General features: G+C 42.8%; 7 protein-coding genes and 1 long non-coding RNA gene across 11 annotated transcripts; 6 read left to right on the top strand and 2 right to left on the bottom strand.

Annotated features, from left to right (window-relative positions):
* The first annotated feature begins 185 nt into the window (after positions 1-185).
* LOC9313573 (UDP-glycosyltransferase 76E4) lies at positions 186-2046 on the top strand. Its single transcript, XM_021024551.1, has 2 exons — positions 186-976; positions 1052-2046. Exons 1-2 carry the CDS (start codon positions 496-498, stop codon positions 1927-1929), a joined length of 1359 nt encoding a protein of 452 aa, XP_020880210.1. The 5' UTR covers positions 186-495; the 3' UTR covers positions 1930-2046.
* A 92-nt stretch (positions 2047-2138) lies between these two features.
* On the top strand, positions 2139-3946 carry LOC9313572 (UDP-glycosyltransferase 76E6). Its single transcript, XM_021024553.1, is given in 3 exon segments — positions 2139-2842; positions 2917-3441; positions 3444-3946. Coding segments are annotated over 3 exon segments (1344 nt in total). The 5' UTR covers positions 2139-2370; the 3' UTR covers positions 3791-3946.
* Positions 3947-5145: 1199 nt separating this feature from the next.
* LOC9311867 (UDP-glycosyltransferase 76E11) lies at positions 5146-6843 on the top strand. Its single transcript, XM_021024552.1, has 2 exons — positions 5146-5837; positions 5914-6843. The coding sequence occupies exons 1-2, from the start codon at positions 5360-5362 to the stop codon at positions 6789-6791; spliced, it is 1356 nt and encodes a 451-aa protein (XP_020880211.1). The 5' UTR covers positions 5146-5359; the 3' UTR covers positions 6792-6843.
* Positions 6844-7421: 578 nt separating this feature from the next.
* On the top strand, positions 7422-7874 carry LOC110228154. The gene is given in 4 exon segments (XM_021024554.1): positions 7422-7657; positions 7660-7761; positions 7763-7824; positions 7826-7874. Coding segments are annotated over 4 exon segments (267 nt in total). The 5' UTR covers positions 7422-7603.
* A 116-nt stretch (positions 7875-7990) lies between these two features.
* Positions 7991-8792, bottom strand: LOC9313570. The gene is given in 3 exon segments (XM_021024555.1): positions 7991-8436; positions 8548-8627; positions 8630-8792. Coding segments are annotated over 3 exon segments (333 nt in total). The 5' UTR covers positions 8691-8792; the 3' UTR covers positions 7991-8244.
* Positions 8793-8942: 150 nt separating this feature from the next.
* Positions 8943-10742, top strand: LOC9311866 (UDP-glycosyltransferase 76E4). The gene is made up of 2 exons (XM_002877455.2): positions 8943-9640; positions 9717-10742. The coding sequence occupies exons 1-2, from the start codon at positions 9160-9162 to the stop codon at positions 10592-10594; spliced, it is 1359 nt and encodes a 452-aa protein (XP_002877501.1). The 5' UTR covers positions 8943-9159; the 3' UTR covers positions 10595-10742.
* Positions 10743-19070: 8328 nt separating this feature from the next.
* LOC110228527 (meiosis-specific protein ASY2-like) lies at positions 19071-21896 on the bottom strand. The gene is made up of 4 exons (XM_021026184.1): positions 20999-21896; positions 20716-20919; positions 20064-20644; positions 19071-19988 (listed from the first exon to the last, which is right to left on the bottom strand). Exons 1-4 carry the CDS (start codon positions 21894-21896, stop codon positions 19071-19073), a joined length of 2601 nt encoding a protein of 866 aa, XP_020881843.1.
* Positions 21897-22361: 465 nt separating this feature from the next.
* On the top strand, positions 22362-25378 carry LOC110228631. 4 transcript variants are annotated; one of them, XR_002332108.1, is made up of 3 exons: positions 22711-23242; positions 23312-23473; positions 23753-24728. It is a non-coding gene; the product is annotated as an uncharacterized LOC110228631 (long non-coding RNA). The 4 variants fall into 4 exon arrangements; XR_002332107.1 differs by adding an exon at positions 24901-25378 and having other exon boundaries at positions 22821-23473; positions 23753-24412; XR_002332109.1 differs by having other exon boundaries at positions 22362-23553.
* The last annotated feature ends 1595 nt before the right edge of the window (positions 25379-26973 follow it).

The raw sequence follows: 26973 nt of genomic DNA, 5'->3' as shown, positions 1-26973 counted from the left end.
AAAGGCAGAATAAAGCTAATGAACTTCATGTCACATATAAAACATAAAAGTAATATATAGACCAACTTTGGTTTTTATAGATCAAGCTAATAATTCCAACACGATGGAAGGTCATTTGCCTGGATAAAGTTAGTGGAAAACTCATCTCTTATTTGTGACTCTCCAACACCCAAAAACAAAAGTTTTTGGTTAAATAAATGAAATGAAGAACACCTAATTCTCATACAAACATGAAATACTTAATGTTTTGAGAGTTATTGAGGTAGCATGTGTCAAGATCTTCTTTGCCATGTAAGTGATGTGTCAACCTTTATCTTCACAGCTAAGTAGTTGACTTGTTGAATGGTCATTTGCGTGTAAGGTTATTATTGCTTTAAAAAGTGAACACTTGAAAAATAAAATGGTCTCCTTTTGGAAGATTGTGGGATTTTAGTAATTATTTGGATCACTTATTGCATATGAGCGACAATAGAGTAGAAAAACAAAAGTCAGGAAATGGAGAAAAGGGCAGAGAAGCGAAGGATTGTGTTAGTTCCAGTTGCTGCACAAGGTCACGTTACTCAAATGATGCAGCTTGGAAAAGCCCTTCAGTTACAAGGCTTCTCAATTACTGTAGCTCAGAGACAGTTGACGCAAATAAGCTTCTCATCGCAACTTTTTCCTGGTTTTGACTTTGTCACCATACCAGAGAGCTTACCTCAGTCTAAATCTAAGAAACTAGGACCAGCTGAGTATCTGATGAAGCTTAACAAAACAAGCGAGGCAAGCTTCAAGGAGTGTATAAGTCAGTTATTGATGCAACAAGGCAATGATATAGCATGTATCATCTATGACAAGCTTATGTACTTTTGTCAAGCTGCAGCTAAAGAGTTTAAGCTTCCTAGTGTCATATTCAGTACTAGCAGTGCTACAATTCAAGTTTGCTACTGTGTTTTAAGTAAACTCAATGCCGAGAAGTTCTTGATCGACATGAAAGGTTCGGTTCCCAAAAGAGCTTGGTGACTCATTTCGATCGATCACTCATGACAGATTTTTATTTCTTACCTTGCAGATCCTGAAATGCAAGACAAGGTATTGGAAGGTTTGCATCCTTTAAGATACAAAGACTTACCAACTTCAGGATTTGGACCATTAGGACCACTTTTGGAGATGTGTAGGGAAGTAGTTAACAAAAGAACAGCTTCCGCTATTATCATCAATACTGCGAGCTGTCTAGAGAGCTTATCTCTGTCATGGCTGCAACAAGAACTTGGAATTCTAGTGTACGCGTTAGGCCCTCTTCACATTACAGCTTCATCGCCTGGACCGACTTTACTGCAAGAGGACAAGAGCTGTGTTGAATGGCTGAACAAGCAGAAACCAAGGTCAGTGATATACATATGCTTGGGAAGCAAAGCGCACATGGAAACCATGGAGATGTTAGAGATGGCTTGGGGGTTGTGTAATAGCAACCAACCTTTCTTATGGGTCATCCGACCTGGCTCTGTCGCTGGCTCCGAGTGGATCGAGTCATTGCCAGAGGAAATCAGTAAGATGATCACAGAAAGAGGGTACATTGTGAAATGGGCACCTCAAATAGAAGTACTAGGACATCCTGCAGTGGGAGGCTTCTGGAGCCACTGTGGATGGAACTCAACACTTGAGAGTATTGCGGAAGGAGTCCCAATGATTTGTAGGCCTTTACAAGGCGAACAGAAGTTAAATGCAATGTATATAGAAAGTGTTTGGAGAATAGGGATTCTGCTTCAAGGTGAAGTGGAAAGAGGCGGTGTAGAGAGAGCTGTGAAGAGGTTGATCATGGATGAAGAAGGTGCAGGAATGAGGGAGAGGGCTCTTGATCTAAAAGAGAAGCTCAAAGCCTCTGTAAGAAGTGGAGGCTCCTCATACAACGCATTGGGTGAGCTTGTCAAGTTCTTGAATACTGAGTGAAGATGCTGAGCTTCATATATTATAAAAGAACTTTGATAATAAGGGAACTCTATGTGGACAGCAAAAAATGTTTACTTTCTTTGGAATATTAATTATTATTGTATCAATTATAAGAGAGTTTTATGTGAATTTAGGCATCCTGAAAATGTTTTTCAAGCAAAATGAATAATCTACAAAGTTTCCAAAACTTTTGAGGAAATTTTATTATATTTCGAAGACTACAAGTAAAGCCTCAACAAGACAAAACCTACCCAACGTGACTAAAACCACCAACTCTTATATGAGCCAAAACAGAGACACGCTTTTCTTGTAATAATTGTCACTTTCTTCCAACTAGTAAATGACACATTATTGAAAGTTTATTACGGCATTAAGAAAGAGTAGTTGTCAGACAACGAACACGAGGGTCAAGAGAGAAATAGAGCTTAAGCAATTGAGAAAATGGAAGCGAAGAGAAGGATAGTGTTGGTTCCAGTTCCAGCACAAGGCCATGTTACTCCAATGATGCAGCTTGGCAAAGCCCTGAACTTGAAGGGCTTCTCAATTACAGTTGTTGAGGGACAATTCAACAAAGTAAGCTCTTCTTCTCAAAACTTTCCTGGTTTTGAATTTGTTACCATACCAAAGAGCTTACCAGAGTCTGTACTTGAGAGACTCGGACCGATCGAGTTTTTGATAGAGCTCAACAAAACCAGTGAGGCAAGTTTCAAGGACTGTATAGCTCAGTTGTTGCTGCAACAAGGAAATGATATTGCTTGTATCATCTACGACGAATTCATGTACTTCTCTGGTGCTGCAGCTAAGGAGTTCAAGATTCCCAGTTTCATCTTCAGCACTTCAAGTGCTATCAATCAAGTTTCCCGTTGCGTTTTAAGCAAACTCAGTGCCGAGAAGTTCTTGGTCGACATGGAAGGTGCCTAAAACCAACTTAATAACCCATCTTGAAACCAATCGTTTCATTAATACGTCATTTTTTTGGCTTTTCAGATCCGGAAGTGCAAGAAAAGCTGGTGGAAAATTTGCATCCATTAAGATACAAAGACCTACCAACTTCAGGAGTTGGGCCACTAGATCGATTATTTGAGCTCTGTAGGGAAATAGTCAACAAAAGAACAGCTTCCGCTGTTATCATCAACACGGTGAAATGTCTAGAGAGCTCACCTCTGACACGGCTGCAACATGAACTCGGAATTCCGGTATACGCATTAGGCCCTCTTCACATTACAGTTTCAGCAGCTTCTGGTTTATTGGAAGAGGACAGGAGCTGTATTGAATGGCTGAACAAGCAAAAACCGAGGTCAGTCATATACATAAGTTTGGGGAGCATAGTTCAAATGGAAACCAAAGAAGTGTTGGAGATGGCTTGGGGATTGTCTAATAGCAACCAGCCTTTCTTATGGGTCATTCGGCCTGGCTCTATCGCAGGCTCCGAATGGATAGAGTCACTGCCAGAGGAAGTCAGTAAGATGGTCTCAGAAAGAGGATACATAGTGAAATGGGCACCACAGATAGAGTACTTGGACATCTCGCAGTGGGAGGCTTCTGGAGCCACTGTGGATGGAACTCAACACTCGAAAGCATTGTGGAAGGAGTTCCAATGATCTGCAGGCCTTTCGACGGGGAGCAAAAGTTAAACGTACTGTCTTTAGAGAGTATTTGGAGAATAGGGTTTCAGGTGCAAAGTGAGGTAGAAAGAGGAGGGGTCGAGAGAGCTGTGAAGAGATTGATTGTTGAAGAAGATGGTGCCAAAATGAGGGAGAGAGCCCTTTTTTTAAAAGAGAATCTCAAAGCCGCTGTAAGAAGTGGAGGCTCCTCATACAACGCATTAGAAGAGATTGTCAACTACTTGAAAAGAGAGTGAAGAAGCTGAACTTTATGTATTATAAGAAGAGCTTTGAATTTTCTAGATCAAGCTTGATCTTGTAAAATTTACAACGTTGGAATTTGTAATTTATTTGACCCTTTGGAGGTCATCATGCCAAGGAAAAAAATTAGAAAGAAGGAATTTTGGGGCTTACCACAAATTACTCCCAAAGACTCTTTGCCTTCCTTGTGTAGAGGCACAAGCTTCCCAGTTGTTGAAGATATCTGCAACACCGAGAAGCAGATTTAACAAAAGGATAAATAAACAGAAATGTAAAATATCTCGCACTTGACCACAGCATGACCTGAACAAGCAAAGGATTATATGAGTATAAAGATGATAGATTCATAAACTGCATATGCTAATTGCTATTTGAAGACCTTTCACAAATTCACCAGCAGGATTATAAAGTGTGCTATGTATAAAAAAGATCATACTGACCACAACCGAAGTCCCAAAAGTGGACAGCATAGAACAGAGAACAATAATAACACAGATATACACATTTTAACGTACACCACAACGTTTGAGCATGAATCAGATCTGTCACAATGAGGGATTTTTAGAACTTGGTCTGAGAATATGGACTCTTAGATGACTCAATCTGGTTTTCTGAGACTGAAAAAAAAACCAAAGTAAAGAATCTGAACTAACAGTTCCTCCAACCATGGAACTCAAATCTGCTTCAGTGCAAAATTTTACCCGAAACATATCTCACGGGAGTCACGACCATCCACTTTTAGTTGTTACACCCGTTGGAGCCACTGCGGATGGAACTCAACACTTGAGAGCATTGTGGAAGTAGTTCCAATGATTTGCAGGCCTTTTATTGGTGAGCAGAAGTTAAACGCAATGTACAGTATATAAAAAGTGTTTGGAAAATAGGGATTCTACTTCAAGGTGAAGTGGAAAGGGGAACGGTCGAGAGAGCAGTGAAGAGGTTGATTGTCGATGAAGAAGGAGCATGCATGAGGGAGAGAGCCCTCGGTTTGAGAGAGAAGCTCAAAGCCTCTGTAAGGGGTGGAGGCTCCTCATATAACGCATTAGATGAGCTTGTCAAGCACTTAAAGACAGAGTGAAAAAGTTGAACTTCATGTATTATTAGAGATCATTGTATTGTATGGAACATGCTTAATCTTGCAATATTTACAAAGTACATGTGTTTTGTTTAATGAAAAATAAAAAGAAATTAAAATCAAATACGTTTATCACTTTTGGCAGTTTGCTCAAGATAGAATTGATGTAGCAGAAAAAGCCATTTTTTTTGTCTGGGCCATCTTTTCGTATGAAGCCAAAGTCGGCAAGAGAACCAAGAAGACAAAACCATCTTTGCCTTTTTTTCGTTACCAAGATAGAGAGATATAACAATGTAAAGAGAGCCAAGAAGAAGGAAATACAGATGAAACAATGTCCACAAGTCTGAGAATCTGATATATTATATCTGAAAGATACTCATTTTAAGAGATCTCATAGATTGGTCACCGCAAAGAAAAGAAATAGGAAGACCAAACTCGCGAAACACGGGGCAGAGCAGTTTTGTTTTAGTTGTTCTTCTAGGTTTTCGAAATGGAGGAAAAGCTGGCGAGGAGAAGGGTATTGTTAGTTCCAGTTCCAGCTCAAGGACATATATCTCCAATGATGCAACTTGCAAAAACCCTTTACTTGAAGGGTTTCTCAATCACAATTGCTCAGACCAAGTTTAATCACTTTAGCCCTTCAGATGACTTCACTGATTTTCAGTTTGTCACCATTCCGGAAAGCTTACCGGAGTCTGATTTTAAGAATCTCGGGCCAATAGAGTTTCTGCATAAGCTCAACAAAGAGTGTCAGGTGAGCTTTAAAGACTGTTTGGGTCAGCTGTTTCTGCAACAAGGTAATGAGATCGCATGTGTCGTCTACGATGAGTTCGTGTACTTTGCTGAAGCTGCAGCGAAAGAGTTTAAGCTTCCAAACGTTATTTTCAGCACCACAAGTGCAACGGCTTTTGTTTGCCGCTCTGTATTCGACAAACTCTATGCAAACAATGTCCTGGCTCCCTTGAAAGGTACTCTTGAATTCTCCGTCCCCATTTTTGCTAGTGTCTATAATCTGTAACAGCATGGTTCTTGACCTTTTCGTAGAACCCAAAGGACAACAAAACGAGCTAGTGCCAGAGTTTCATCCCCTGAGATGCAAAGACTTTCCGGTTTCACATTGGGCATCATTAGAGAGTATAATGGAACTGTATAGGAATACAGTTGACACACGGACAGCTTCCTCTGTAATAATCAACACTGCGAGCTGTCTAGAGAGCTCATCTCTGTCTCGCCTGCAACAACAGCTAAAAATTCCAATGTATCCTATAGGCCCTGTTCACCTGGTGGCCTCGACTCCTACAAGTCTGCTTGAAGAGAACAAGAGCTGTATCGAATGGTTGAACAAACAAAAGAAAAATTCTGTGATATTTGTAAGCTTGGGAAGCTTAGCTTTGATGGAAATTAATGAGGTGATGGAAACTGCTTCAGGATTGGATAGTAGCAACCAACAGTTCTTGTGGGTGATTCGGCCAGGGTCAGTACGTGGTTCTACATGGATAGAGTACTTGCCTAAGGAGTTTAGTAAGATAATTTCGGGTCGAGGTTACATTGTGAAATGGGCTCCACAGAAGGAAGTACTTTCTCACCCTGCAGTAGGAGGGTTTTGGAGCCATTGTGGATGGAACTCGACACTAGAGAGCATCGGGGAAGGAGTTCCAATGATTTGCAAGCCGTTTTCCAGTGATCAAAAGGTGAATGCGAGGTACTTGGAGTGTGTTTGGAAAATAGGGATTCAAGTGGAGGGTGATCTAGACAGAGGAGCGGTCGAGAGAGCTGTGAAGAGGTTAATGGTGGAGGAAGAAGGAGAGGAGATGAGGAAGAGAGCTATCAGTTTGAAAGAGCAACTTAGAGCCTCTGTTATAAGTGGAGGTTCTTCACACAACTCGCTAGAGAAGTTTGTACACTTTATGAGGACTCTCTGAAGACTTTTGTCTATACTAAAACACCAAAACTTCAAGATTCCTCTTTCAACTATTCCAAGTATCACATCCTAAAAAATCTAAGTGATGCAAAAATGTATTTGGATAATGACTGACTGAAAAGTCTTGAAGGAGGAATGAATGAATAAACCCACTTCATTTCTCTTGAGGTTCAAAATCACTCTAGTTTTAGCTAACATCGACGAATAGAATCACTATAAATCTCATTACCAGAAAAATGACAATAACCTCTTGTATAACTCTAGAAACTATCAAGATATATAAACACAAAAGACCAAAAGAAAAAAGAAATGGATCAACTCACTTCTATAATAAGCTTCGCAATATGTTGCCAAACCCAACATCTTCCTTGAATCACCACTTGCCAGAACTTCTATGTGAGGAATCTCCTCCCGAAAAATCTCTGTACTTAGCGGTATTTTTTCCTGAATTGTGGAGTTAAAAGATCATTGTTGTGAACAAAAGTAAACAACTGGAAATTGCAGAGGAGCTAGAGGTGCTTACCAGTGAGAAGAAGAAGACAGCATCTCTAAGAGGTAAATTTGTTGATCCATATCTCAAATATAGTCTTTCCATCTTCTTCAGATACTTATTCACTACAAGATCAAAATATCATCATCTTCACATTATTACATTATATGAAAACATCAAATCTAAGTACAATGATAGACGACAACACAGTTCCTGCGACCATGGAACTCAAATTGAATATGCAATGTCACTTAGTTAAAGACAGAGCCTTTGGGCTTTTACATACAGAAACATATAACATAAGCACTAATCCATGAATTTACATGTTATATATGTATGATCACGAAGTTCCAATTCCAAGAAAATTCATAATTAGCTCATCAAAAACTATAAAGTTACCTCTTTTACTTCTGCCGGAGTCGTTGACGGGAGAATCTCTCCGACTCTCGATCTTGCTACGACAGTCCAAAACCACCGGATAATTGTCGCAGGTGGGTCTGGTTAGTGTGAAACCGATCAAAGGAGAGATTTTGACATTTTTGTTTTGGAGGAAGACGAGGAGATTTCTTGAACCGAATGTCTCGGTTTTTCTAGAACCGCTCCTCAGATTTCCGGTTTAGATTAACCAGCGCGTGCGTGTCTTCCGGTTCGTACCATTTCCATCATAGTATAGCCATGGAAGATATCTAGAAAGAAAAAAACAAAATCACTTTTTTTTTTTTTTGGCTCAACATCAACTTATCATTAACCAACTTAAGGATTACAATTCATTCAACCTCAACTTGTTTGACCCAAATGCAATGACACTGTCTAGTACCACCCTGGAACACTTAGAAGGATCCAACGCTACCCGACGCGAGTCATTGCATTGTTACAACCACTGCAAGATGAAAACACCCCGCTATTCGGAATGAAAACATCTCTTAGACCACCTAAATTAACCACTATGACACGAAAACAACTACTAACTCAGAGGAAACCAAATCTTAAGCTGAATTACAAATCGATTCCAAGCTATGAGACTCTTATGATTAGCGTGTAGACCGTGTCCCGATAGCGTCCACACCCAAAGGTGCATCATCAGAAAACTTGGGATCTCCGGCTTTTGTTGTTCCGGTCTTAAACCAAAAGCGGACACTAAATCCGAATGAACCGACTAAAGATACGAGGCAAAACCGGCATGACTCGAGCATTCTCCGAACTAACCAGTCAATAGCAGGATACTAATCGATTAAAGATAACTCAGTGGATCCCGGATTAGTACGACCTCACCTTTACGGTGCATTGCCGGAACAATCTCGCCGCAGGTGCCTTGATGCCTCGCTCCATCGACGGACTGGACCAGACTTGAGGGGGCTCACTCGATCTCCGGCTTGAGGACAACCTCATCTCGGCCACCGTCGACCACATCACCTCCCCAACGCCTGGAAGACTCTGACTCCGACTCGACCATAGATCTCTGATCGGCTAGAATCTCCAAGGAGAACCATACATGATACATATTGCTATTTTGAAGGAAAAATCTATTTTATTGTATAACAACTCTTTGGACTTTGATGCAATAATAGCACCAAGATTGGAGAACCACTTTTGAAGAAAGTGTTTTATATTTGGAGACCACAAGTATAATCTCAAAACAGAACCTATACTCTAGCTGGCTAATACCACCAACTCTTATGTGAGACAAAACAAACCGACCAAACATGCTTTTCTTGGAGTTAATGTCGCTTTCTTCCTTTCACTAAATGTCACATTAACGTGTAGACTTATTTGGAAGATTGTGGACAGTTTTCAATGCAAATTGTATTTTAATAATAATTTTGAGATCAGTTATTTAGAAGATGTTCCAAATAGAGAGATGAGAGATAGAGCTTAAGCAATGAAGAAAATGGAAGCGAAGAGAAGGATAGTGTTAGTTCCGGTTCCATTACAAGGTCATATAACTCCAATGATGCAACTTGGGAAAGCTCTTTACTTGAAGGGCCTCTCAATTACTGTTGTTGAGGGACAGTTCAATCGAGTAAGCTCTCCTTCTCAACACTTCCCTGGTTTTCAATTTGTTACCATACCAGAAAGCTTACCAGAGTCCGAACTCGAGAGACTCGGGGCATTCCATTTTGTGCTGAAGATTAACAAAACAAGTGAGGCAAGCTTCAAGGACTGTATTAGGCAGCTGTTGCGGCAACAAGGCAATGATATAGCATGTATCATCTACGACGAGTTCATGTACTTCTGTGGAGCTGCAGCTACGGAATTAAAGCTTCCCAATGTCATCTTGTGCACTCAAAGTGCTACAAATCATGTTTCACGCTGTGTTTATAGCAAACTCAATGCCGAGAAGTTCTTGGTCGACATGGAAGGTGCCCAAAACTAGCTTAATAACAATTCTTGAAACCAATGAATTTCACTTAAGATGCTTTTTTTTTTACTTTGCAGATCCTGAACTACGAGACAAGGTGGTGGATAATTTGCATCCATTAAGATACAAAGATCTCCTGCCTTCAGATTTTGGGCCATTAGAACCAGTTCTGGAGTTCCGTCGGGAAGTAGTTAACAAAAGAACAGCTTCAGCTCTCATCCTTAACACGACCAGATGTCTAGAGAGCTTGTCTCTGTCATGGTTGCAACAAGAACTCGGAATTCGAGTGTACTCATTAGGCCCTCTTCACATTACAGCTTCAGCACCAGGATCTAGTTTAGTGGAAGAGGACATGAGCTGCATTGAATGGCTGAACAATCAGAAACCGAGGTCAGTCATATACGTAAGCGTGGGAACCATACATCTAATGGAAGCCAAGGAAGTGTTGGAGATGGCTTGGGGGTTGTGTAATAGCAACCAACCTTTTTTATGGGTCATCCGGTCGGGTTCCATCCATGGCTTCAATGGGATAGAGTCATTGCCAGAAGAAGTCGGTAAGATGGCCTTAGAAAGAGGATACATTGTGAAGCAGGCACCGCAGATAGAAGTACTTGGACATCCTGCAGTGGGAGGCTTCTGGAGCCATTGTGGATGGAACTCAACACTGGAGAGTATTGTGGAAGGAGTTCCAATGATTTGCAGGCCTTTTGACGGTGAGCAGAAGTTAAACGCAAAGTTTATAGAAACTGTTTGGAGTGTAGGGATTCTGCTCGAAGGTGAAGTGGAAAGAGGAGAGGTCGAGAGAGCTGTGAAGAGGTTGATCGTGGATGATGAAGGTGCAGGAATGAGGGAGAGAGCCCTTGTTCTAAAAGAGAAGCTCAAAGCCTCTGTAAGAAGTGGAGGCTCCTCATACAATGCATTAGATGAGCTTGTCAAGCAGTTGAAAATAGAGTGAAGAAGTTGAACTTCATGTATTATAAGAGAGCTTTGATTAGTATAAATCAAGCTTGATGTTGCATATTTTTCAAAGTTATTGGAAACAGAGGAAAGAGGTCCAAGCTTTAAGAAAGTCAATTGACCAAATAAAATGTTTTATTTTTATTTTTGGAATGTTAAGTTCTTCCTTCCGTTGAAATAAAGTTGATAAGGTTATTGCTCTCCAAAGATCGGAGAACCAAGTTTTTTAAGAATATTGCAACCAAGATCGGAGAACCATTCTTTTAAGAAAATTTTATTATATTTGGAGAGTACAAAGTGAAACCTCTTGACAACTTTGTTAAAATCTCAAGACAAAACCTACCCAAAGATGCTCAAAACCACCAATTCCTACGTGAGACAAAAAAAAAAACAAAAAAAAAAAAAACAAAAAAAGAACAAAAGAAAGGGTGAATTGCAAAAGTAACTATTTTGAAGAAAGTTATTAAATATATAGCACTATAAAGGAGATAATATACATGTTCTAAAAATTTCCGCCTAAGCCGATTAATCTCCGCTTAATCGCTAGGTCCACTCTATCCGTCTCGATTAAAGACTAATCCCTAAAGAAATCAGTTATCCGATTACTCTCCGCCTAATCCGATTACTTTCCGCCTAATCCAATTACTCTCCGCCTAATCTTACATATCCCGATTATTTTTAGATTGCAAGTATAATTTTTTTTTTATTTTTGTTATTCATTCATTTAAAATGGGAGTTTGTGATGTTTTACAATAACTTATATTCAAATTTTAATAAAAATCATAAATTTGCAATAAAAATCATAAAAATTTGTCTCAAAAATAAAGTTTTATGTGTTTACTGCAATTTTGAAAACAATATTGGATTAATATGTTTTAAAAATATTAAAATAACCCTAAAACTAATCCCCGATTTTAATCCGATTTTCCGATTAATCGCTAGGCCCATACCGAGCGCCCGACTAGCTAGCAATTTTTCAAACAAGGGATAATATAATGAGTAGCACATGTGGGTATTGAAAAGACTAGAAACTCCTTCTCACTCATTAGAATGTAGATATGAGGCACGTGAAGAAGTCTGAGAAATTAAAGAGATTGGATGACGTGGATTCGTTTGTATCTAAGTAAATTTCACAAAATAGAATAGTACAAAATTATAAGTCAAATAAAAAAAATTATTTCTCACAAATCTCTTAAATGGGTCAAAACGACTCTACCCAATTCACTTAGGTTTCAATTCAAACAAAAAATTTATCTCGCTTTTTCTCTTTTTTTTTTTCAACAATGGTTGTTTCTTTTTTTGTATTTATATCCTAACAAGATTTTAATTATTTTTAATTAGAAAAAACTAAACCCTAAGAGAGAATAAAGAACCCAAGCAACAATTTTATAAATTCAGTGATGAAATTTTTAGTCTAGTTTGTAAGATTAACAAAATTATCAATAATAATGATGAGATTTCAGAAAAGATATTTGTTAAGTTGATGTAGACAAATAAATAAGGGGGTGTTATCTTATATAATAAAGGAGAAGTCGAAAGTGCTCACGTTCGCTCTCAGAATATGGGCAGTCGTTTTTGCCCTTAATGAAATTGCCTAATTTAATTATTATAGATGTTTTTTCCGTTTTTATATTTAAAAAATTGAACCAAATATTTAAAAAAGGTTAAGATATCCGAATATGTTTAGTGGGCTTATTTTCGGAGAATGACAAATTGGCCCGGTATAAATTACACCAAATATGTAAAATCCTAAAATCCTATGTTACAAAACCCTATAAATATAGGATATCTTTCATGAAACCCTAAATTGCTTTTTATAAATATGTGAGCCGCTAGATATTAAGCTTCTTATCGTTACATCTTCATATCTCTTCTCTCGGTCAAATCCATGGCCGCAACCACCTTTGCCACCGCATGTAATGTTTCTTCTCCTTACCACATAATTTTTTTTTTCTTAATTCAGATGTGATTATGGTTATAAAGTGATGGTATGATCAGCGTCGTGATGGGTATATTTGTTATGATTTTGCTTTTGATTACTTTGTTTGTGCATAAATCATGGTTAAACGCTAAAGTCTTAATTAAACGTCAAGACAACGCTAAAGCCTTATAAACCAAGGAAGTCGGTTTTGTAATTGTTGACATCTCTTTAATCGAATTCCATCTTGAAGTAGCGGAAGCGTGGAGAACGAGAAAAGAAAAATCACTACCACCGTCGTCGAAGGTGTGATTAACCTGGTGGCAATAATAATGGGGTAGTCATTGTTGAGGGAGAGATTGGGCTTTAGAAATATAAGGCCCAATCCAAAGGAAGCCCATCAACGAAGCAGGCCTTAAAAGCCCAAAAGACAGTTAAAGCCCAGACGACCTCGCCGCCTTACAGGCCTGCCACGTCACCGGACCCAAGGGTAAAACCGGTAAAAGCTGTCAGGGTACGCCCTACTCCGCAGGGTTATAAAAGAAGGACGACTAGTCCTGTCACATCCATCGAAAATCACGCTGACACGGCAAAGACACGAAGAGCTCGGCTAGGACACGAAGAGCTCGGCTAGGACACGAAGAGCTCGGCTAGGACACGAAGAACTCGGCTAGGACACGAAGACCGATCTCAGTCTAGAAAAGAAAAACGACCTCAAGCTTCATTCAGCTCGGAAAACGACCTACAGTTCGACCTCATCGACGACCTGAAATCCTTAATCCGAAGTCATCGACCTCGGTTCGTCTAACGCCATTCGTGCTTCGGCTCGAATTGTTTTGGGAGATTCTTTTTACTTCCCTAGAGAAACCCTATTTCGTACTTGTGTGATTCGTGCGTCAACAGTTGGCGCGCCAGGTAGGGGGATAGCTCAGAGATTTCTCCAGTCAACAAAACGAGCCCGCGACAACACGATGGCAACCGATGGAAACCAGGGAACCAGCATGGGCGTCCGAGACGACAACGCATCCTCCACGGGAGGAGAGACGGTGACGCCGATCCCGTTAGGAGTACTTCCGATAGGGAAGGCCACCCATACCTCGGTAGCTATTCCCGCATCGCTACCTCAGACGCCCGAGGGGCCAGCGGAAGCAGCAAGGAACGAAACGCCCCCGGCACACCAGGAGGAAGGCGAACCGACCTCTCCCAGCAGACGACGTCCAACGAACCTCGAAGAAAACCGTGCAGAACGGCACGCTGCGGCAACAACTCCCGCCGAGCCAAACCGACTGCTCCAGAACATCCTCGACCATCTAGGTCGACAGGACGCACGAACAGATGCTCGGTTCGCATCTCTGGCCGCGGCTCAAGCGTTCTCTATGGACGAGATCAACCGTCTGCAAACGAGTCGAAGTGCAAACGCAGTCTACACTCCAGAACTCCCCGGACGTCCCCAGGCAGCTCAGCCCGTCCAAACCATGGGCAGCACCAATCCGCGAGATACGGAGATCGCCGAACTAAGACGCGCTGTTCTGGAAATGAGTTCGAAAATTCACCGTGCCACTAGCTCGGCTCCAGAACTCGACCGTGTGCTCGAGGAAACTCAGCAAACCGCTTTCACCCGAAGAATCACAAGCATTTCCGTCTGCGGCTCCAAGAAAATCAAATTAGAAAGGTACAACGGAAAAGGCGACCCTAAGGAATTCCTGCAACCTTTCAGCGTCGCGATTAACCGCGCCGAGCTGACTCCAGAAAACTTCGAAGCAGGGCGGTGCCAGATCTTCATCGAACATCTCACGGGCCCGGCTCTCAACTGGTTCTCCCGCCTAAAGCCAAACACAATCAGCAGCTTCAACCAATTGTCGTCGTCTTTCCTAAAGCACTACTCACCTCTCATCGAGAACCAGACGTCCAACGCCGACCTATGGTCCCTATCGCAAGGCCCCAAGGAGTCACTCCGATCGTTTATCGACCGCTTCAAGGTGGTAGTAACCAAAATCACCATCCCTGACGAAGCCGCGATAGTAGCCCTGCGCAACGCCGTCTGGTACGATTCAAAGTACAGAGACGATATCACTCTTCATGCTCCGAATACTCTTGAGGACGCGCTTTATAGAGCCTCGCGGTATATCGAACTTGAAGAAGAGCGGCTCGTTCTAGCCAAAAAGCATAATCCGCCCAAAACACCTGTAACCAAGGAGACCGCTTCGGCCATACCTAACACAGCAAACAACGCCGAGCCAAAGCAACATTCCAAAGGTAACATCGGCCAGACACGACGACCTACAACCTTCGTCGTTAACAGCGAGACACCATCACCAAGGCCGTGGAACAAGTACGTAAGGGACACCGATTCCCCGGCATCGACGTCAATATTCTGTGAATACCATAAGAGTAGAGCGCACGCCACTGAAGACTGCCGGTATCTACAAAGCTTGCTGATGGCAAGATACAAGAGCAGAAGCATTGCGATCGAGTGCGACCGCGCCCAAGGAGGTAGAAATCAAAAGCGTAACGAAAGCACGGCTCGTCAATACCCACAAGACCATGCGAAAGCCGAGGAAGTTGAAGATGCGAATGATTCCGCCAAAAGACCTCGGAATGGAAAGGCACCAGCCGAAGCTCCAGTGGTCGTCAGACAGGTCCGAATGATAATGGGCGGACTGCAAAACTGCAACGATTCGGTTCGATCAATTAAACAACATCGCAAAAAAGCTGAAATGAAGGAAGTATGGCCGTCTACGAGCGCGCCACCAATTACGCCCATCGACGAACCCATATCATTTACCCAATCCGACCTGGAAGGCGTCGATACACCGCATAACGATCCTCTCGTCGTCGAACTCATTATCGGCGATAGCCGAGTAACTAGGGTGCTCATCGATACTGGAAGCTCAGTCGACCTCATCTTCAAGGACGTTTTGGCTATAATGAATGTCAGCGATCGGCTAATAAAACCCGTATCACGCCCGTTGGCCGGATTCGATAGCGACTTCGTAATGACAATCGGAACAATCAAGTTGCCCATATTCGTCGGAGGAACGATCTCGTGGGTCAAGTTCGTCGTAGTTGACAAGCCCGCAGTTTACAACGTTATTTTGGGGACGCCCTGGATGCATCAAATGCAGGCGATCCCATCCACATACCACCAGTGCATCAAGTTCCCAACGCATAACGGAGTATTCACCTTGAGAGGAAATCAACAAATCGCAAGAACATGTTTTCTCATCGAACACAAGAACCATGTCACTAAGAAGTTATAGCAATTAACGACGCCAGCGTCGTCGACCGTCCCGACCCTGAAAAGGTCCCTCGAAGAGCCTCAACTGAGCAGAACAGAACAAGTGAATATTGACGAGACGGATAAGACAAGATGCGTCGCAATCGGGGCCGAGATAGCACCATCGGTTAAAGAACCACTCATCGCGTTCCTAAAAAAGAATTCTAAAACGTTCGCCTGGAGCATAGACGACATGATAGGCATCGACCCTATGATCGTTACGCACGAGCTTAACGTCGACTCAACCTATAAACCGGTAAAGCAGAAAAGGCGAAAATTGGGAACGGAGCGAGCCAAGGCCGTAAATGACGAAGTCGACAAGCTCTTGAAGGCCGGCTCGATAACCGAGGTAAAATATCCGGAATGGCTAGCGAACCCGGTCGTTGTGAAGAAGAAGAACGGCAAATGGCGTGTTTGCGTAGACTTCACCGACCTCAATAAGGCGTGCCCAAAAGACAGCTACCCGCTCCCCCACATCGACAGGATAGTCGAAGCGACCGCCGGGAACGAACTTCTGTCCTTCATGGACGCATTCTCGGGATACAATCAAATCCTCATGCACAGAGATGATAGGGAAAAGACCTCGTTCATCACAGACCGAGGAACCTATTGCTACAAGGTGATGCCATTCGGCCTCAAAAACGCCGGTGCGACGTACCAACGTTTGGTAAATAAGATGTTCGCTGATCATCTCGGACGAACCATCGAAGTTTACATAGACGACATGCCGGTCTACGTCTCGCTCTAGGAATGAAGATCAAACGAGTCCAAGCATACGTGGACTCACAGCTCGTCGCAAATCAATTTAGCGGCGAATACGAAGCCAAAAACGACACTATGGAGGCATACCTCAAGGTCGTCAAGAAATTATCCTCACAGTTTACACATTTCGAACTAACCAAAATCCCGCGAGGAGATAACGCGCCGGCTGACGCTCTCGCCGCATTAGCATCTACGTCGGACCCCGACCTTCGACGTATTATCCCGGTGGAAAGCGTAGATCAACCAAGCATCGAAGCAATCGATACTGTCAACTTCGTCGGAACCAATCACGATCCGGACGCAGCCGACTCAACAGACTGGCGGGACGAAATACGCGATTTCCTCACCGATGGAACGGTCCCAACGGATAAATGGGCAGCACGTCGATTACGCATCAAAGCCGCAAAATACACGACCTTGGAAAATCGCCTCCTAAAGCTCAGCGCAACCGGAGCATGGCTGAACTGCCTACACGGCGAGGATATCACAGAAATAATGAAGGAAACACACATGGGGGCCGGCGGCAACCATTCCGGCGGACGAGCTCTCGCATTACAAATCAAAAAGCAAGGTTTCTATTGGCCGACTATGATATCGGACTGTAAGGACTTCGCGGCTAAGTGCGACCAATGTCAGAGACACGCGCCCTCGATTCATCGACCAACCGAGCTACTCAAGGTCGGTGCGGCACCATATCCATTCATGAGGTGGGCTATGGACATCGTCGGCCCGCTACCAGCCTCCAGGCAAAAACGGTTCATCCTAGTCATGACGGATTACTTTACTAAATGGGTGGAAGCCGAATCGTACGCGGCAATACGAGCCAAGGATGTCCAGAACTTCGTTTGGAAATATATAATATGCCGACACGGCCTTCCATACGAAATCATCACCGATAATGGCTCGCAATTTATCTCGCTGACATTTGAGAATTTCTGTGCGAACTGGAAAATTCGTCTAAACAAGTCCACACCGAGATACCCGCAAGGCAACGGGCAAGCCGAAGCGACCAACAAAACTATTCTTGCCAACCTCAAAAAACGCCTCGACGACAAAAAGGAAGCTTGGGCAGACGAGCTAGACGGAGTACTTTGGGCGTACCGAACTACGCCCCGCAGTGCCACCACGCAAACACCATTCGCGCTAGCCTACGGCATGGAAGCAATGGCCCCAGCCGAGGTCGGATACTCAAGTCTTCGACGTTCTATGATGGCAGTCCGTCCCGACCTCAACGACCAGATGATGCTTGACAGACTCGACGAACTTGAGGAAATGCGCAACACCGCACTATGCCGAATTCAGAACTACCAGCTTGCTGCCGCCCGATACTACAACAAGAAAGTACACAACCGCCACTTCGACGTCGGCGACCTTGTACTCAGGAAGGTCTTCGAAAATACAGCTGAACTCAACGCCGGCAAACTAGGAGCGAACTGGGAGGGGCCGTACCAAGTCTCAAAAATAGTTCGCCCCGGCGACTACGAACTCCTCACCATGAGCGGCACTGAAGTCCCACGAGCTTGGAACTCCATGCACCTCAAGCGATACTACTACTGACGACCTCGCACTCTTTATATATAAAAAAAAAAAAAAAAAAAAAAAAAAAAAAAAAAAAAAAGGTAGCTCGGCCTTACCGATGCCTCTCTATGTAATGTGAACTACGAACGGCTTGATCCCTCCGATCAGGGGGTACGTAGGCAGCCCTGCTTGTAGGGCGCAGCTATGATATTAATAAAATTTTGTATTTCCATCTAATTTTGAAATATAACCGAACCGAACTATACATCGATACCCTGGCCAGGCAATTCGATCGAACACGTTCGAACGAGAACGCACACCCTTACTTAAGTCTGCCAAAACAAGTAAAAAAAGTCTTGGAAAAAACCTACACTTAAGGGTCTGAAAGCCGAGCTCCGTACTCGCAAAGCCTCGATAAATTGGGTAGCATAAGCCGGGGATGAACCCGCACTCCCAAAAAGTTGTCAGGCCAATACAGGGTAAGCCGATCACCGCGCGTCGCACCTCACGATGTCTCGAGCCCGCCTCGAACACTCCGAGCAAACTCGGAAAAGCCGAAATAGGTAAAATTTCGCACAAGCCAAGTCCAGCACTTGCATCATACCGGCAGAATAAACGTATAAGCCGAGGACGGACTCACAAATTCCCAACCGGTCAAGCCTACCAACAACCAAAGTAACCTAGGCCTCGCATCAGCTTGGTGAACTCGCACCAAGCCGATCACGACCAGGTTTACACAGAAACCGGCCGCGTCCCGTCCTACACAGGAGCCGACCCTGAAGAACAGGCTAAAATAAAAGAAGGAAAAGAAGAAATAAATGGCGAAAACCACATAAAATAAGCCGACCTAGCGGCAATCATGTTCAAACAAACCGACCCAGCAGAAATAAAGCTAAAAACCGAGTTAACGGCACGAGTTCAAAAGCCGACAAAGCGGCGACTAGATAAGAAAAAGCCGTCAAAAGCGGCAAAACGACAACTTTAAAAATGACCTCGCGGTCAGCCTTCGATATCAATGTCCTCCCCGTCTTGGACAACCTGAGCTAGCGGAGTAGCCACCCGTGGAACCTCCTGGCCGTCGCCAGTCTGCTCAGCGCCTATAGCCTCGGTCCCAAAACCACCCCCATCCTGAAGTTCGGCCCCGGTCTCGCGAGCTTCAACTGCGACCTCCTGCTGAGTGTCCTGATCAACGGCATCTTCTTCGACCTCGTCACCTCCGACGAAGTCCCTACCACTGGCAGCCGAAGCGGCATACTGAAGGTTCTCAGTAACCTCGTTCCGATCCGCAAAGAGGGTATAGGCGTCAAAATCGCCATCCTGAAGTTCGGTCACGTCGAAGGCCGCAAGATCAGCTCTGTACTGCGCCACGTCGGCCTCAACCCTGGAAAGCGTTTCCTCCGACTTAATGACGACCTCGCCGTCTTCCACTAAGGCCTTCAGAAAACCAAGGTTCCCGACCGCCTGGTTGTAAAGCAGAAGAGTGGGCTGCGCGGCACGGGTATCCTCAACATGAGCCTGTAGACGGGTGAGACGAGCCTGAAACAGCCGGGCCATCTTCGCAAGAGCTTTACCCCTACAGTACTCGCCGTACTCAGCACGACGTTCTCGCAGTCTAGCCTTTTCGGAGCGGAGGATCACAGCGAGCTCGTCATACCGAGCCTTCTCTGCCTCCACTTCGGCGCTCAAACGGTTCCTCTCCGCAATCAGCCCATTCCGGTGATGATCGAGAAGGTTGACCTTCTCCCTAAGCTTCACCGCCTCGTCCTTAACAGCACCCAACTCTCGCGAGACTTGCTCTACCCGCTCCTTCTCCGCAGCAATGGCAGCCTGATAATCACTCGAATTCGGGTTCTCGGTCGAAAGCCGACGAACTCGGCGCTCGTAGAGATGAACCATGCGGTTCATCGCGAAAGTCGCCTGATAAAAATATATATAAACAATCGACCGAGGAAGGGTAACAAAAATATATATACACATATATATAGTAATAACCTCGCATGATTTCCTGGCCGCCTCGGTATACGCATCCCGCTCCCGAAGATCCTCAATTAGAGGGAACGAGCCGGGGCCATGACCCATCTCGCGGAATAGAGCAGCACAGGCATCCGCATTAGATGTGAAGGGAACATCCCTATCGACATAGCGGTACGACCACCGGTGGTCGGCGACCCGAGGCCTCTTCTGGGCAATCGGACGAGCTCCCGTATCAGCCGGCCTCTTCCTATTCAGAGGCTCGACTGAGCCACTTCGGGCTCCTACGGCCCGGAGATCGTCACTTGGGGGAAGGATTACAGCTCGGTCACCCTCACCAGCCTGCTGAGTTAAACGGGCTGCGAGCACCTCGTTCTTTTTTACCCTCTCGGAGTTAGGGCTCAACGGTCGAGAACTCCCGGCCTGGAAGGCGTGACGCCCTCCCTGATCTAAGAGACTCTTCTTCAGGGCCTCCCTCATTTGTCGCTCCTCTGAGCGAGTTGGCTTCGCCACAGGAGTCTCCGTGGCCGGCCTCTTCTCCTTGTAACGACTGGCGTAATCCGGAACCACACTCAGGTCGAACTTACCCATTGCTTTACGACCTAAAATCAAAAAAATATGTATATGAGCCAAGGGAACGAAAACCCGCAGATGCGAACGATATATGCGATACCTGGTTTCGATGGAGCGGAAACTTTGGAACTTTGACGAATTGGCCCACGACGAGAAGAACCTCGGCGACCGCGTGAAGGATTCCGAGAGGGGCGGCGAGCAACTTTGTTAGTAGACGGCCAGATATACGTACCCTCGGCGCGAATCTTTTCGAGGTCCTTCTTGAGCTGCTCGGGAAATGGATCAAATATCGTCGGGAAACGAGCTGCATAAAAAAAAAAGATATAAGAAAATCGAAAACAACCAAAGAAGAAGTGTGAGGGCGGAAGACGAGCTCAAGCTACCGGGTGAAATTTTCCACCCTGTATAGATCGGAATTCTAACGTCCTCAACAGATTCTGCCGAAATCCTAACAAAGAAGTATCCCGCCGACCAGTCACTAGTTTTGCTCTTGGCCTCGTCGACAAGCTTAGGAGTCGTGGATGACTGAACGTAGTATAAGCCCGGCTTTTTCTTGCTGAGGCTCTTAATCTTAGTCACCTCCTCGTAGTGAGAAGAACGGACAACCACGCCGCACCTACTCGCCAACCGAACCAGGCCTACCGCATTCCGGATGGCAGCAACAGAAAGCTGAGAAAGAGCCATCTCCCGCCTCGCTACATATTCAAGCAGGAAGCCCGGAATCGGAAAAGTAAGATCGCACTCCGTAAAGAAACTCTCATAAACACAGAGGAAGCCGGCCGGAGCGGACCAAGGTTGCTCGGATAAGGCCGGAATGCGAGTTTCAATCGAGGACGGAGCGTCACAATAATGGAGGGTATATGCGAGGGTCTCAAATGACGTCCGGGTCGGCCCCAGGAAGTCAACGTGATAGGGAGACGGTCCGGGAACCCCGAAAGGCATCTCAACGAGCTCAGGCTCAGCCTCCAGATCGTCAAACTTGACGTCACCAATATCCTCATCTCGGAGACTAGGAACGAATGGAACGATCGAGGTAGCCCCGACAAGATCCCGTTGAGAGGGCGAGTCGCGACGTTGCAGTTCGGCCGCGAGAATCGAGGAACCGGCGTCAGACGACCTCGACGAGTTCTGTCGATGAGGGGACGAGTGGGACTCTAGGTCGTCGTCAAAAGAATTGGCCCGGAATCGATCAACGGATGATATACGACCCGAAGAATCAGACGAGGTGCGAGAACGGAAGTGGTCGGAGATGGAACCGCGAGAACTAGCGTCGGAAGACATCGCGATAAAACAAAAAACGAGATAAAGCGAGAGAAAACGAAATAGAGAGGAGAAAGTTATACCTTTAGCGGAGGAAGAAGAATGAGAAACGGACGAGAGAAGAGGGGGTATTTATAGAAGCGAAAGGTGATAAGTAATCATTATATCTACAAAATTGAGCAATAATTACGAGCTAAGACAGCTTCACACGCGAAGGGACGCTTCGGTCTCCAAACACCGGGAACAACGTCAGACGAATCGATTCTCGCGTCTCTCCCACGCGCGCGCGTCGCCGAAACTCGTTGATCCGGAACGACGCGAAGAAAGGCGATCTCTTGCGTGTCTTGGGAAGGGAAAAACAATCATGATCCTCGCAGCAAACGATGAATCATGATTGGGGGGCAACTGTTGAGGGAGAGATTGGGCTTTAGAAATATAAGGCCCAATCCAAAGGAAGCCCATCAACGAAGCAGGCCTTAAAAGCCCAAAAGACAGTTAAAGCCCAGACGACCTCGCCGCCTTACAGGCCTGCCACGTCACCGGACCCAAGGGTAAAACCGGTAAAAGCTGTCAGGGTACGCCCTACTCCGCAGGGTTATAAAAGAAGGACGACTAGTCCTGTCACATCCATCGAAAATCACGCTGACACGGCAAAGACACGAAGAGCTCGGCTAGGACACGAAGAGCTCGGCTAGGACACGAAGACCGATCTCAGTCTAGAAAAGAAAAACGACCTCAAGCTTCATTCAGCTCGGAAAACGACCTACAGTTCGACCTCATCGACGACCTGAAATCCTTAATCCGAAGTCATCGACCTCGGTTCGTCTAACGCCATTCGTGCTTCGGCTCGAATTGTTTTGGGAGATTCTTTTTACTTCCCTAGAGAAACCCTATTTCGTACTTGTGTGATTCGTGCATCAACAGTCATGGCGAACGTGTTAATATTTTTGTTTGACATAACACAAGCTCTCTCTTTGACTTCTAATCTTTTTAATTTAACACGTAAATTACTTCTCTCTTTTTTTTTATGACGTATTAACGTTTATTTCCAAACCTAAAGGGCTAAAGAGTAGCTTGAGCATGCAGATCAGAGAACAAAAGAAAATCTTGTGTTACGCTTATTTAATCATGTTTGATTCCATATCTGTTGCTAAAGTTTTTTTTGGGGTGATTTTGCAGGTTTTACGATTGATTTATAATGGCAAAGATTTCGTATCTTATATTTCTGTAGAGGTTGTGAGGGAAAAGAGAGATCGATAATGAGAAGGTAGTCTCCTTAGTCTTTATATACCTTTTGTTCATCGCAACAATCTCATCATGTTGGCGTCTTATCTCTTTTATGGCTTAAGATGATTTATCTTCTCAAGGTATCCGATCAACTAAATTTGGTATGTTCTGCCATAATGTTATTTTCATACTGACATGAATGCATACAGCCTGCTATAAATCCGCCACAAGCTGCAGTATTCATAACATTTGTGTGGTTTCCCCCGACGTTGAAGAAGATTGACTCGACTCAAATGGATAATACTATCTAGACTGCAATCCGCATTCAGTAGTACCCCAAGTCTCTACTCATGTTGATTAAAGATCGCTGAGTAAGTATTCTGAGTTGTTTCCACCAATTAGTTCGGCTTCCCATTTTCCTTTCTGTGACAAGCCCCTCCTACTGTATGAGGTTTATAAACTTGCTTATGAGCCTCAGTATGTGATACAATGTAGTTTTAAGCATAACTTACTATCAATGTTATTTCTTGACTTTTTGCTCTTGAAGCTGCTGCATATACTGAACACTTGAATTTTCTGACAAGAGTTGTTCTAATTTCTGCTGTTGGTATATCATCTAGAGGATCTAATGTGTTTGAAGTTTCATGTAGTTGGTGAAGAGAGAAAGAAGAATCCTGCAGAGGCAACGATCGAGTTCCGGAGCTTGAGTGTATTGTAAGCTCATGGAAAAAGAAAAAAAGGCAGAAGAAAACAAAATTGGATTCTCCGAGATTCAACCAAAGCCGCTAAGACATTATCGAAATCGGAATTGACACATCGAAGGAAGTGGTCGGACGAATTCCCTCTGCTAGGACAAGGAAAACCCCCTTCACCGAAGAACTGCAATGTCGAAGCAGCAACAACACTAATGAGCATGATAGTTATATACTAAAATTATTTTCTCTCTTATTACCATTGTTGAAGATTCTGCTTGGCCAAAGTAAACGGTTTCTCCTCCAGGCAGAAGTAGCAGGTCTTCAAAGAGGGCGAAAACCTCACCACTCGGCTGATGGATTAAAGAAATCACAGTTTTGCCACTGCTTGCTATGTTTCTAAGAATCTGAACCACGAAGAAAGAGGAGACTTGGTTTGGTTAAGACCTCGAGGGCAATACTGAGCCGTTTCTTCTCTCCTCCGCTTATTCCACGCAAATGCCAGTTTCCAATGGTCCTGTCTGAACATTCTTCAAGACCCATGTCAGTGATTGTAGCTTCCGCAATGTCACTGATCTCTTCTCTGGTAAGCTTTGAAGAGAGCCTAAGATGAGCTGAGTAAGATATGGATTCTCTCACTGTTAAAGTTCCTAGCAACACATCTTCTTACGTCACTTAAGCATGAGAGTTTCTCAACAGTTTTCAAAAAAAAAAAATTAAAGGAGTTATTATTTAGGGTTTATGACATTAATGGATAATAGTTTGATTATGTAAAAAGGTAAAACTAATGTTTGAAAGATAGATTTGCTTACGGCAGCACCAAAGTTAAGTCTTTTCTTCTTGCCATTAACAAGAACTTTGCCACTCATTACAACATTCCCTTCTAATTCCTGTACCATCACCAAATTTGTTATATTCAAAATTTTACCTCTTAGATCTTTTGTGTTTCATCTTTTTTTGAATAGTCTTATATCAATTATCATTGATAGAATCATCATTGATAGATTTATGGCAGACTTCAGTGTAGACTTAAGTCACTAAATTACTTTTGAAATGTAAAGTGTTTTTTTTTTTTTTTAAACTCAGGGCTTTCTTTTATGTGTCAGGTGTGTGCTCTTCTATTCGGAGGAGGTTACGCAAAGAGCGTTGTTGGACATGTTGGACATGTTGGACTTATCCTCATAATTACCGTCGGTGTCTCTCTAAAAGATGCATCACCTTTCCCTAAAGTGACCTGCACTGTTTGGTCCACCATTTTCATGACGGGTTGTCGTCTCTCCGTTGGTAGACCACCTCTCATGTTGTTGTGTATAAGAGTGTTTCTACTGTTTAATTTGTCAGGAACCAATCCGTTCAATAGCAATGCTTTACTAATTTTACATTAAAATCATTGCAATTATTTAGAGCATTCATGGATAAGATTCGGAGAAAAGCCTATTGGTAGTGTTGTTATTTTGGAAAAAATCAATTCCAAAAATGAAAAACCTAAGAATCTAGCTCTTAAAACTACAAACGTTCTTATAACAAAGTCAAAGCTAGAAATAAAGTTGATAGAGTTTTTAGCAAAAAAAAAAAAAAAAAAACAAAGTTGATAGAGTCATTTAAGGATAAATTTTAAGGACTGCAAACTTTGCATTCATATTTTCTTGGTTATTCGATGGGTTAAAAACGTATATTCGAGAAAAAAGGGTTTTGTGAGTTACTTAAGTTTGTTGTCGTCTGTAACATCCCAGAGGATTATGAGCCGACATGCAGAATTTATAATTTTAAAACTTTTATTTTAGTAAGTAGTTCTCTTACGTTCAACATATTTTTAAATATAAAAATAAAACTGAATCATCTACGAACCATTTCACAAAAAAAAAATGAAAAAAAAAAAAAACAGTTGATCACAAAAGAGAGTTAAATTCATTCTCTATTTTAGGGTTAGAGTACAGTTTTAAACATTTAGACGGAGTTACATATTAGTTTAAGTTTATTTGGTAGAAATTAGGATATAGTGTTATCAGGATTTAGTATGTTTGTTCGTTTTTTTTTTATTATTTGTTTTGGTGTTTTCATTATTTACTTTTGCATCTACGTTTCTTTGTTTTTTCTTTTTATTTTGCTAATGATTATTGGTTGGAGCAGATTTTATTGGTATTAATTTCGTATAATTTTTTAAATTATCATCTCACGAACAAAAATTTAGTAATATAAATTTATATACTTATATATCCATATAACTTCGTATTTTAGTAATTATATAAATTCGCATTTTAATAATTATTCTATATAAATTAATGACTCTTCATTTATGTGAACACCAAATACTCAAGCTAATCATGTTCACATAAGTATAAACAAATATTGGTTCAAAACCTAACTAAACCCAAGTGGGGCACGATATTTCACTTTTTATATTATGAAATCTCTATATAAATCACATGCATATCTTTAATCGTTTTGTGACCTAGATACACAAGTTTAAAATTTTAATTGTTGATAACATGTTCAGTAAAACCAAAATTGGTTTGCTAATGGCTCGAGGTCGTGTTTGTATTGGACAAAACGATCACCTCCATTATGATGATTGATGATAGCCTAGACATCTTTTCTTTGTCTTTTTTTGCATGGTCTAGATTCATATATATCTTGATAGTGGCTTTGTAAGATTTCGTTTTGATAGTCAAGGCCATGCCTAGGAAAAGTTAAAACAAGTGGATAACATTCGAAAATTTAAATCGTAAAGTTAAAAAGTTTTTTTCATTTATTATGCGTTTTATAATTAAGAAAGTGACTTTTGGTTAGATCCTTCGATTTATCAACAAAAAAATCAAAACTCTTCGTTCTTTTTTCTCACGAAACGGGAAGCTATAGATGATGACGTCGACAATTTAAGACCTATTAAATTTGGTTGGTCTAACGAAATGAAGGTGTTAAACAAATAGCGGGAATGGTCTGAAAGAGGTCATCGATCTATTCGTGTAGTGTTTGGCTGATCAGCAGGTACACATGTTTTTTATAGACTTATTTGAGATTGCTTAAAAATGATTTGATTAGTTAAATTTTTATATTTTATTTCTATGTTCTGATATATAGGATCATAGTATAGAAACTAAAATCAAATCTGAACTCATCTCATAATAAAAAAAATAGTAACTAGATAGCTATTCATCACTTTCGGTTGAAAAGTGTGA

This window comes from Arabidopsis lyrata (assembly GCF_000004255.2).
Source record: "Arabidopsis lyrata subsp. lyrata unplaced genomic scaffold ARALYscaffold_5, whole genome shotgun sequence".
NCBI lineage: Eukaryota > Viridiplantae > Streptophyta > Magnoliopsida > Brassicales > Brassicaceae > Arabidopsis > Arabidopsis lyrata.
Note: the sequence above shows the minus strand (reverse complement) of the source record. Positions and strands in the feature narration are given on the sequence as shown.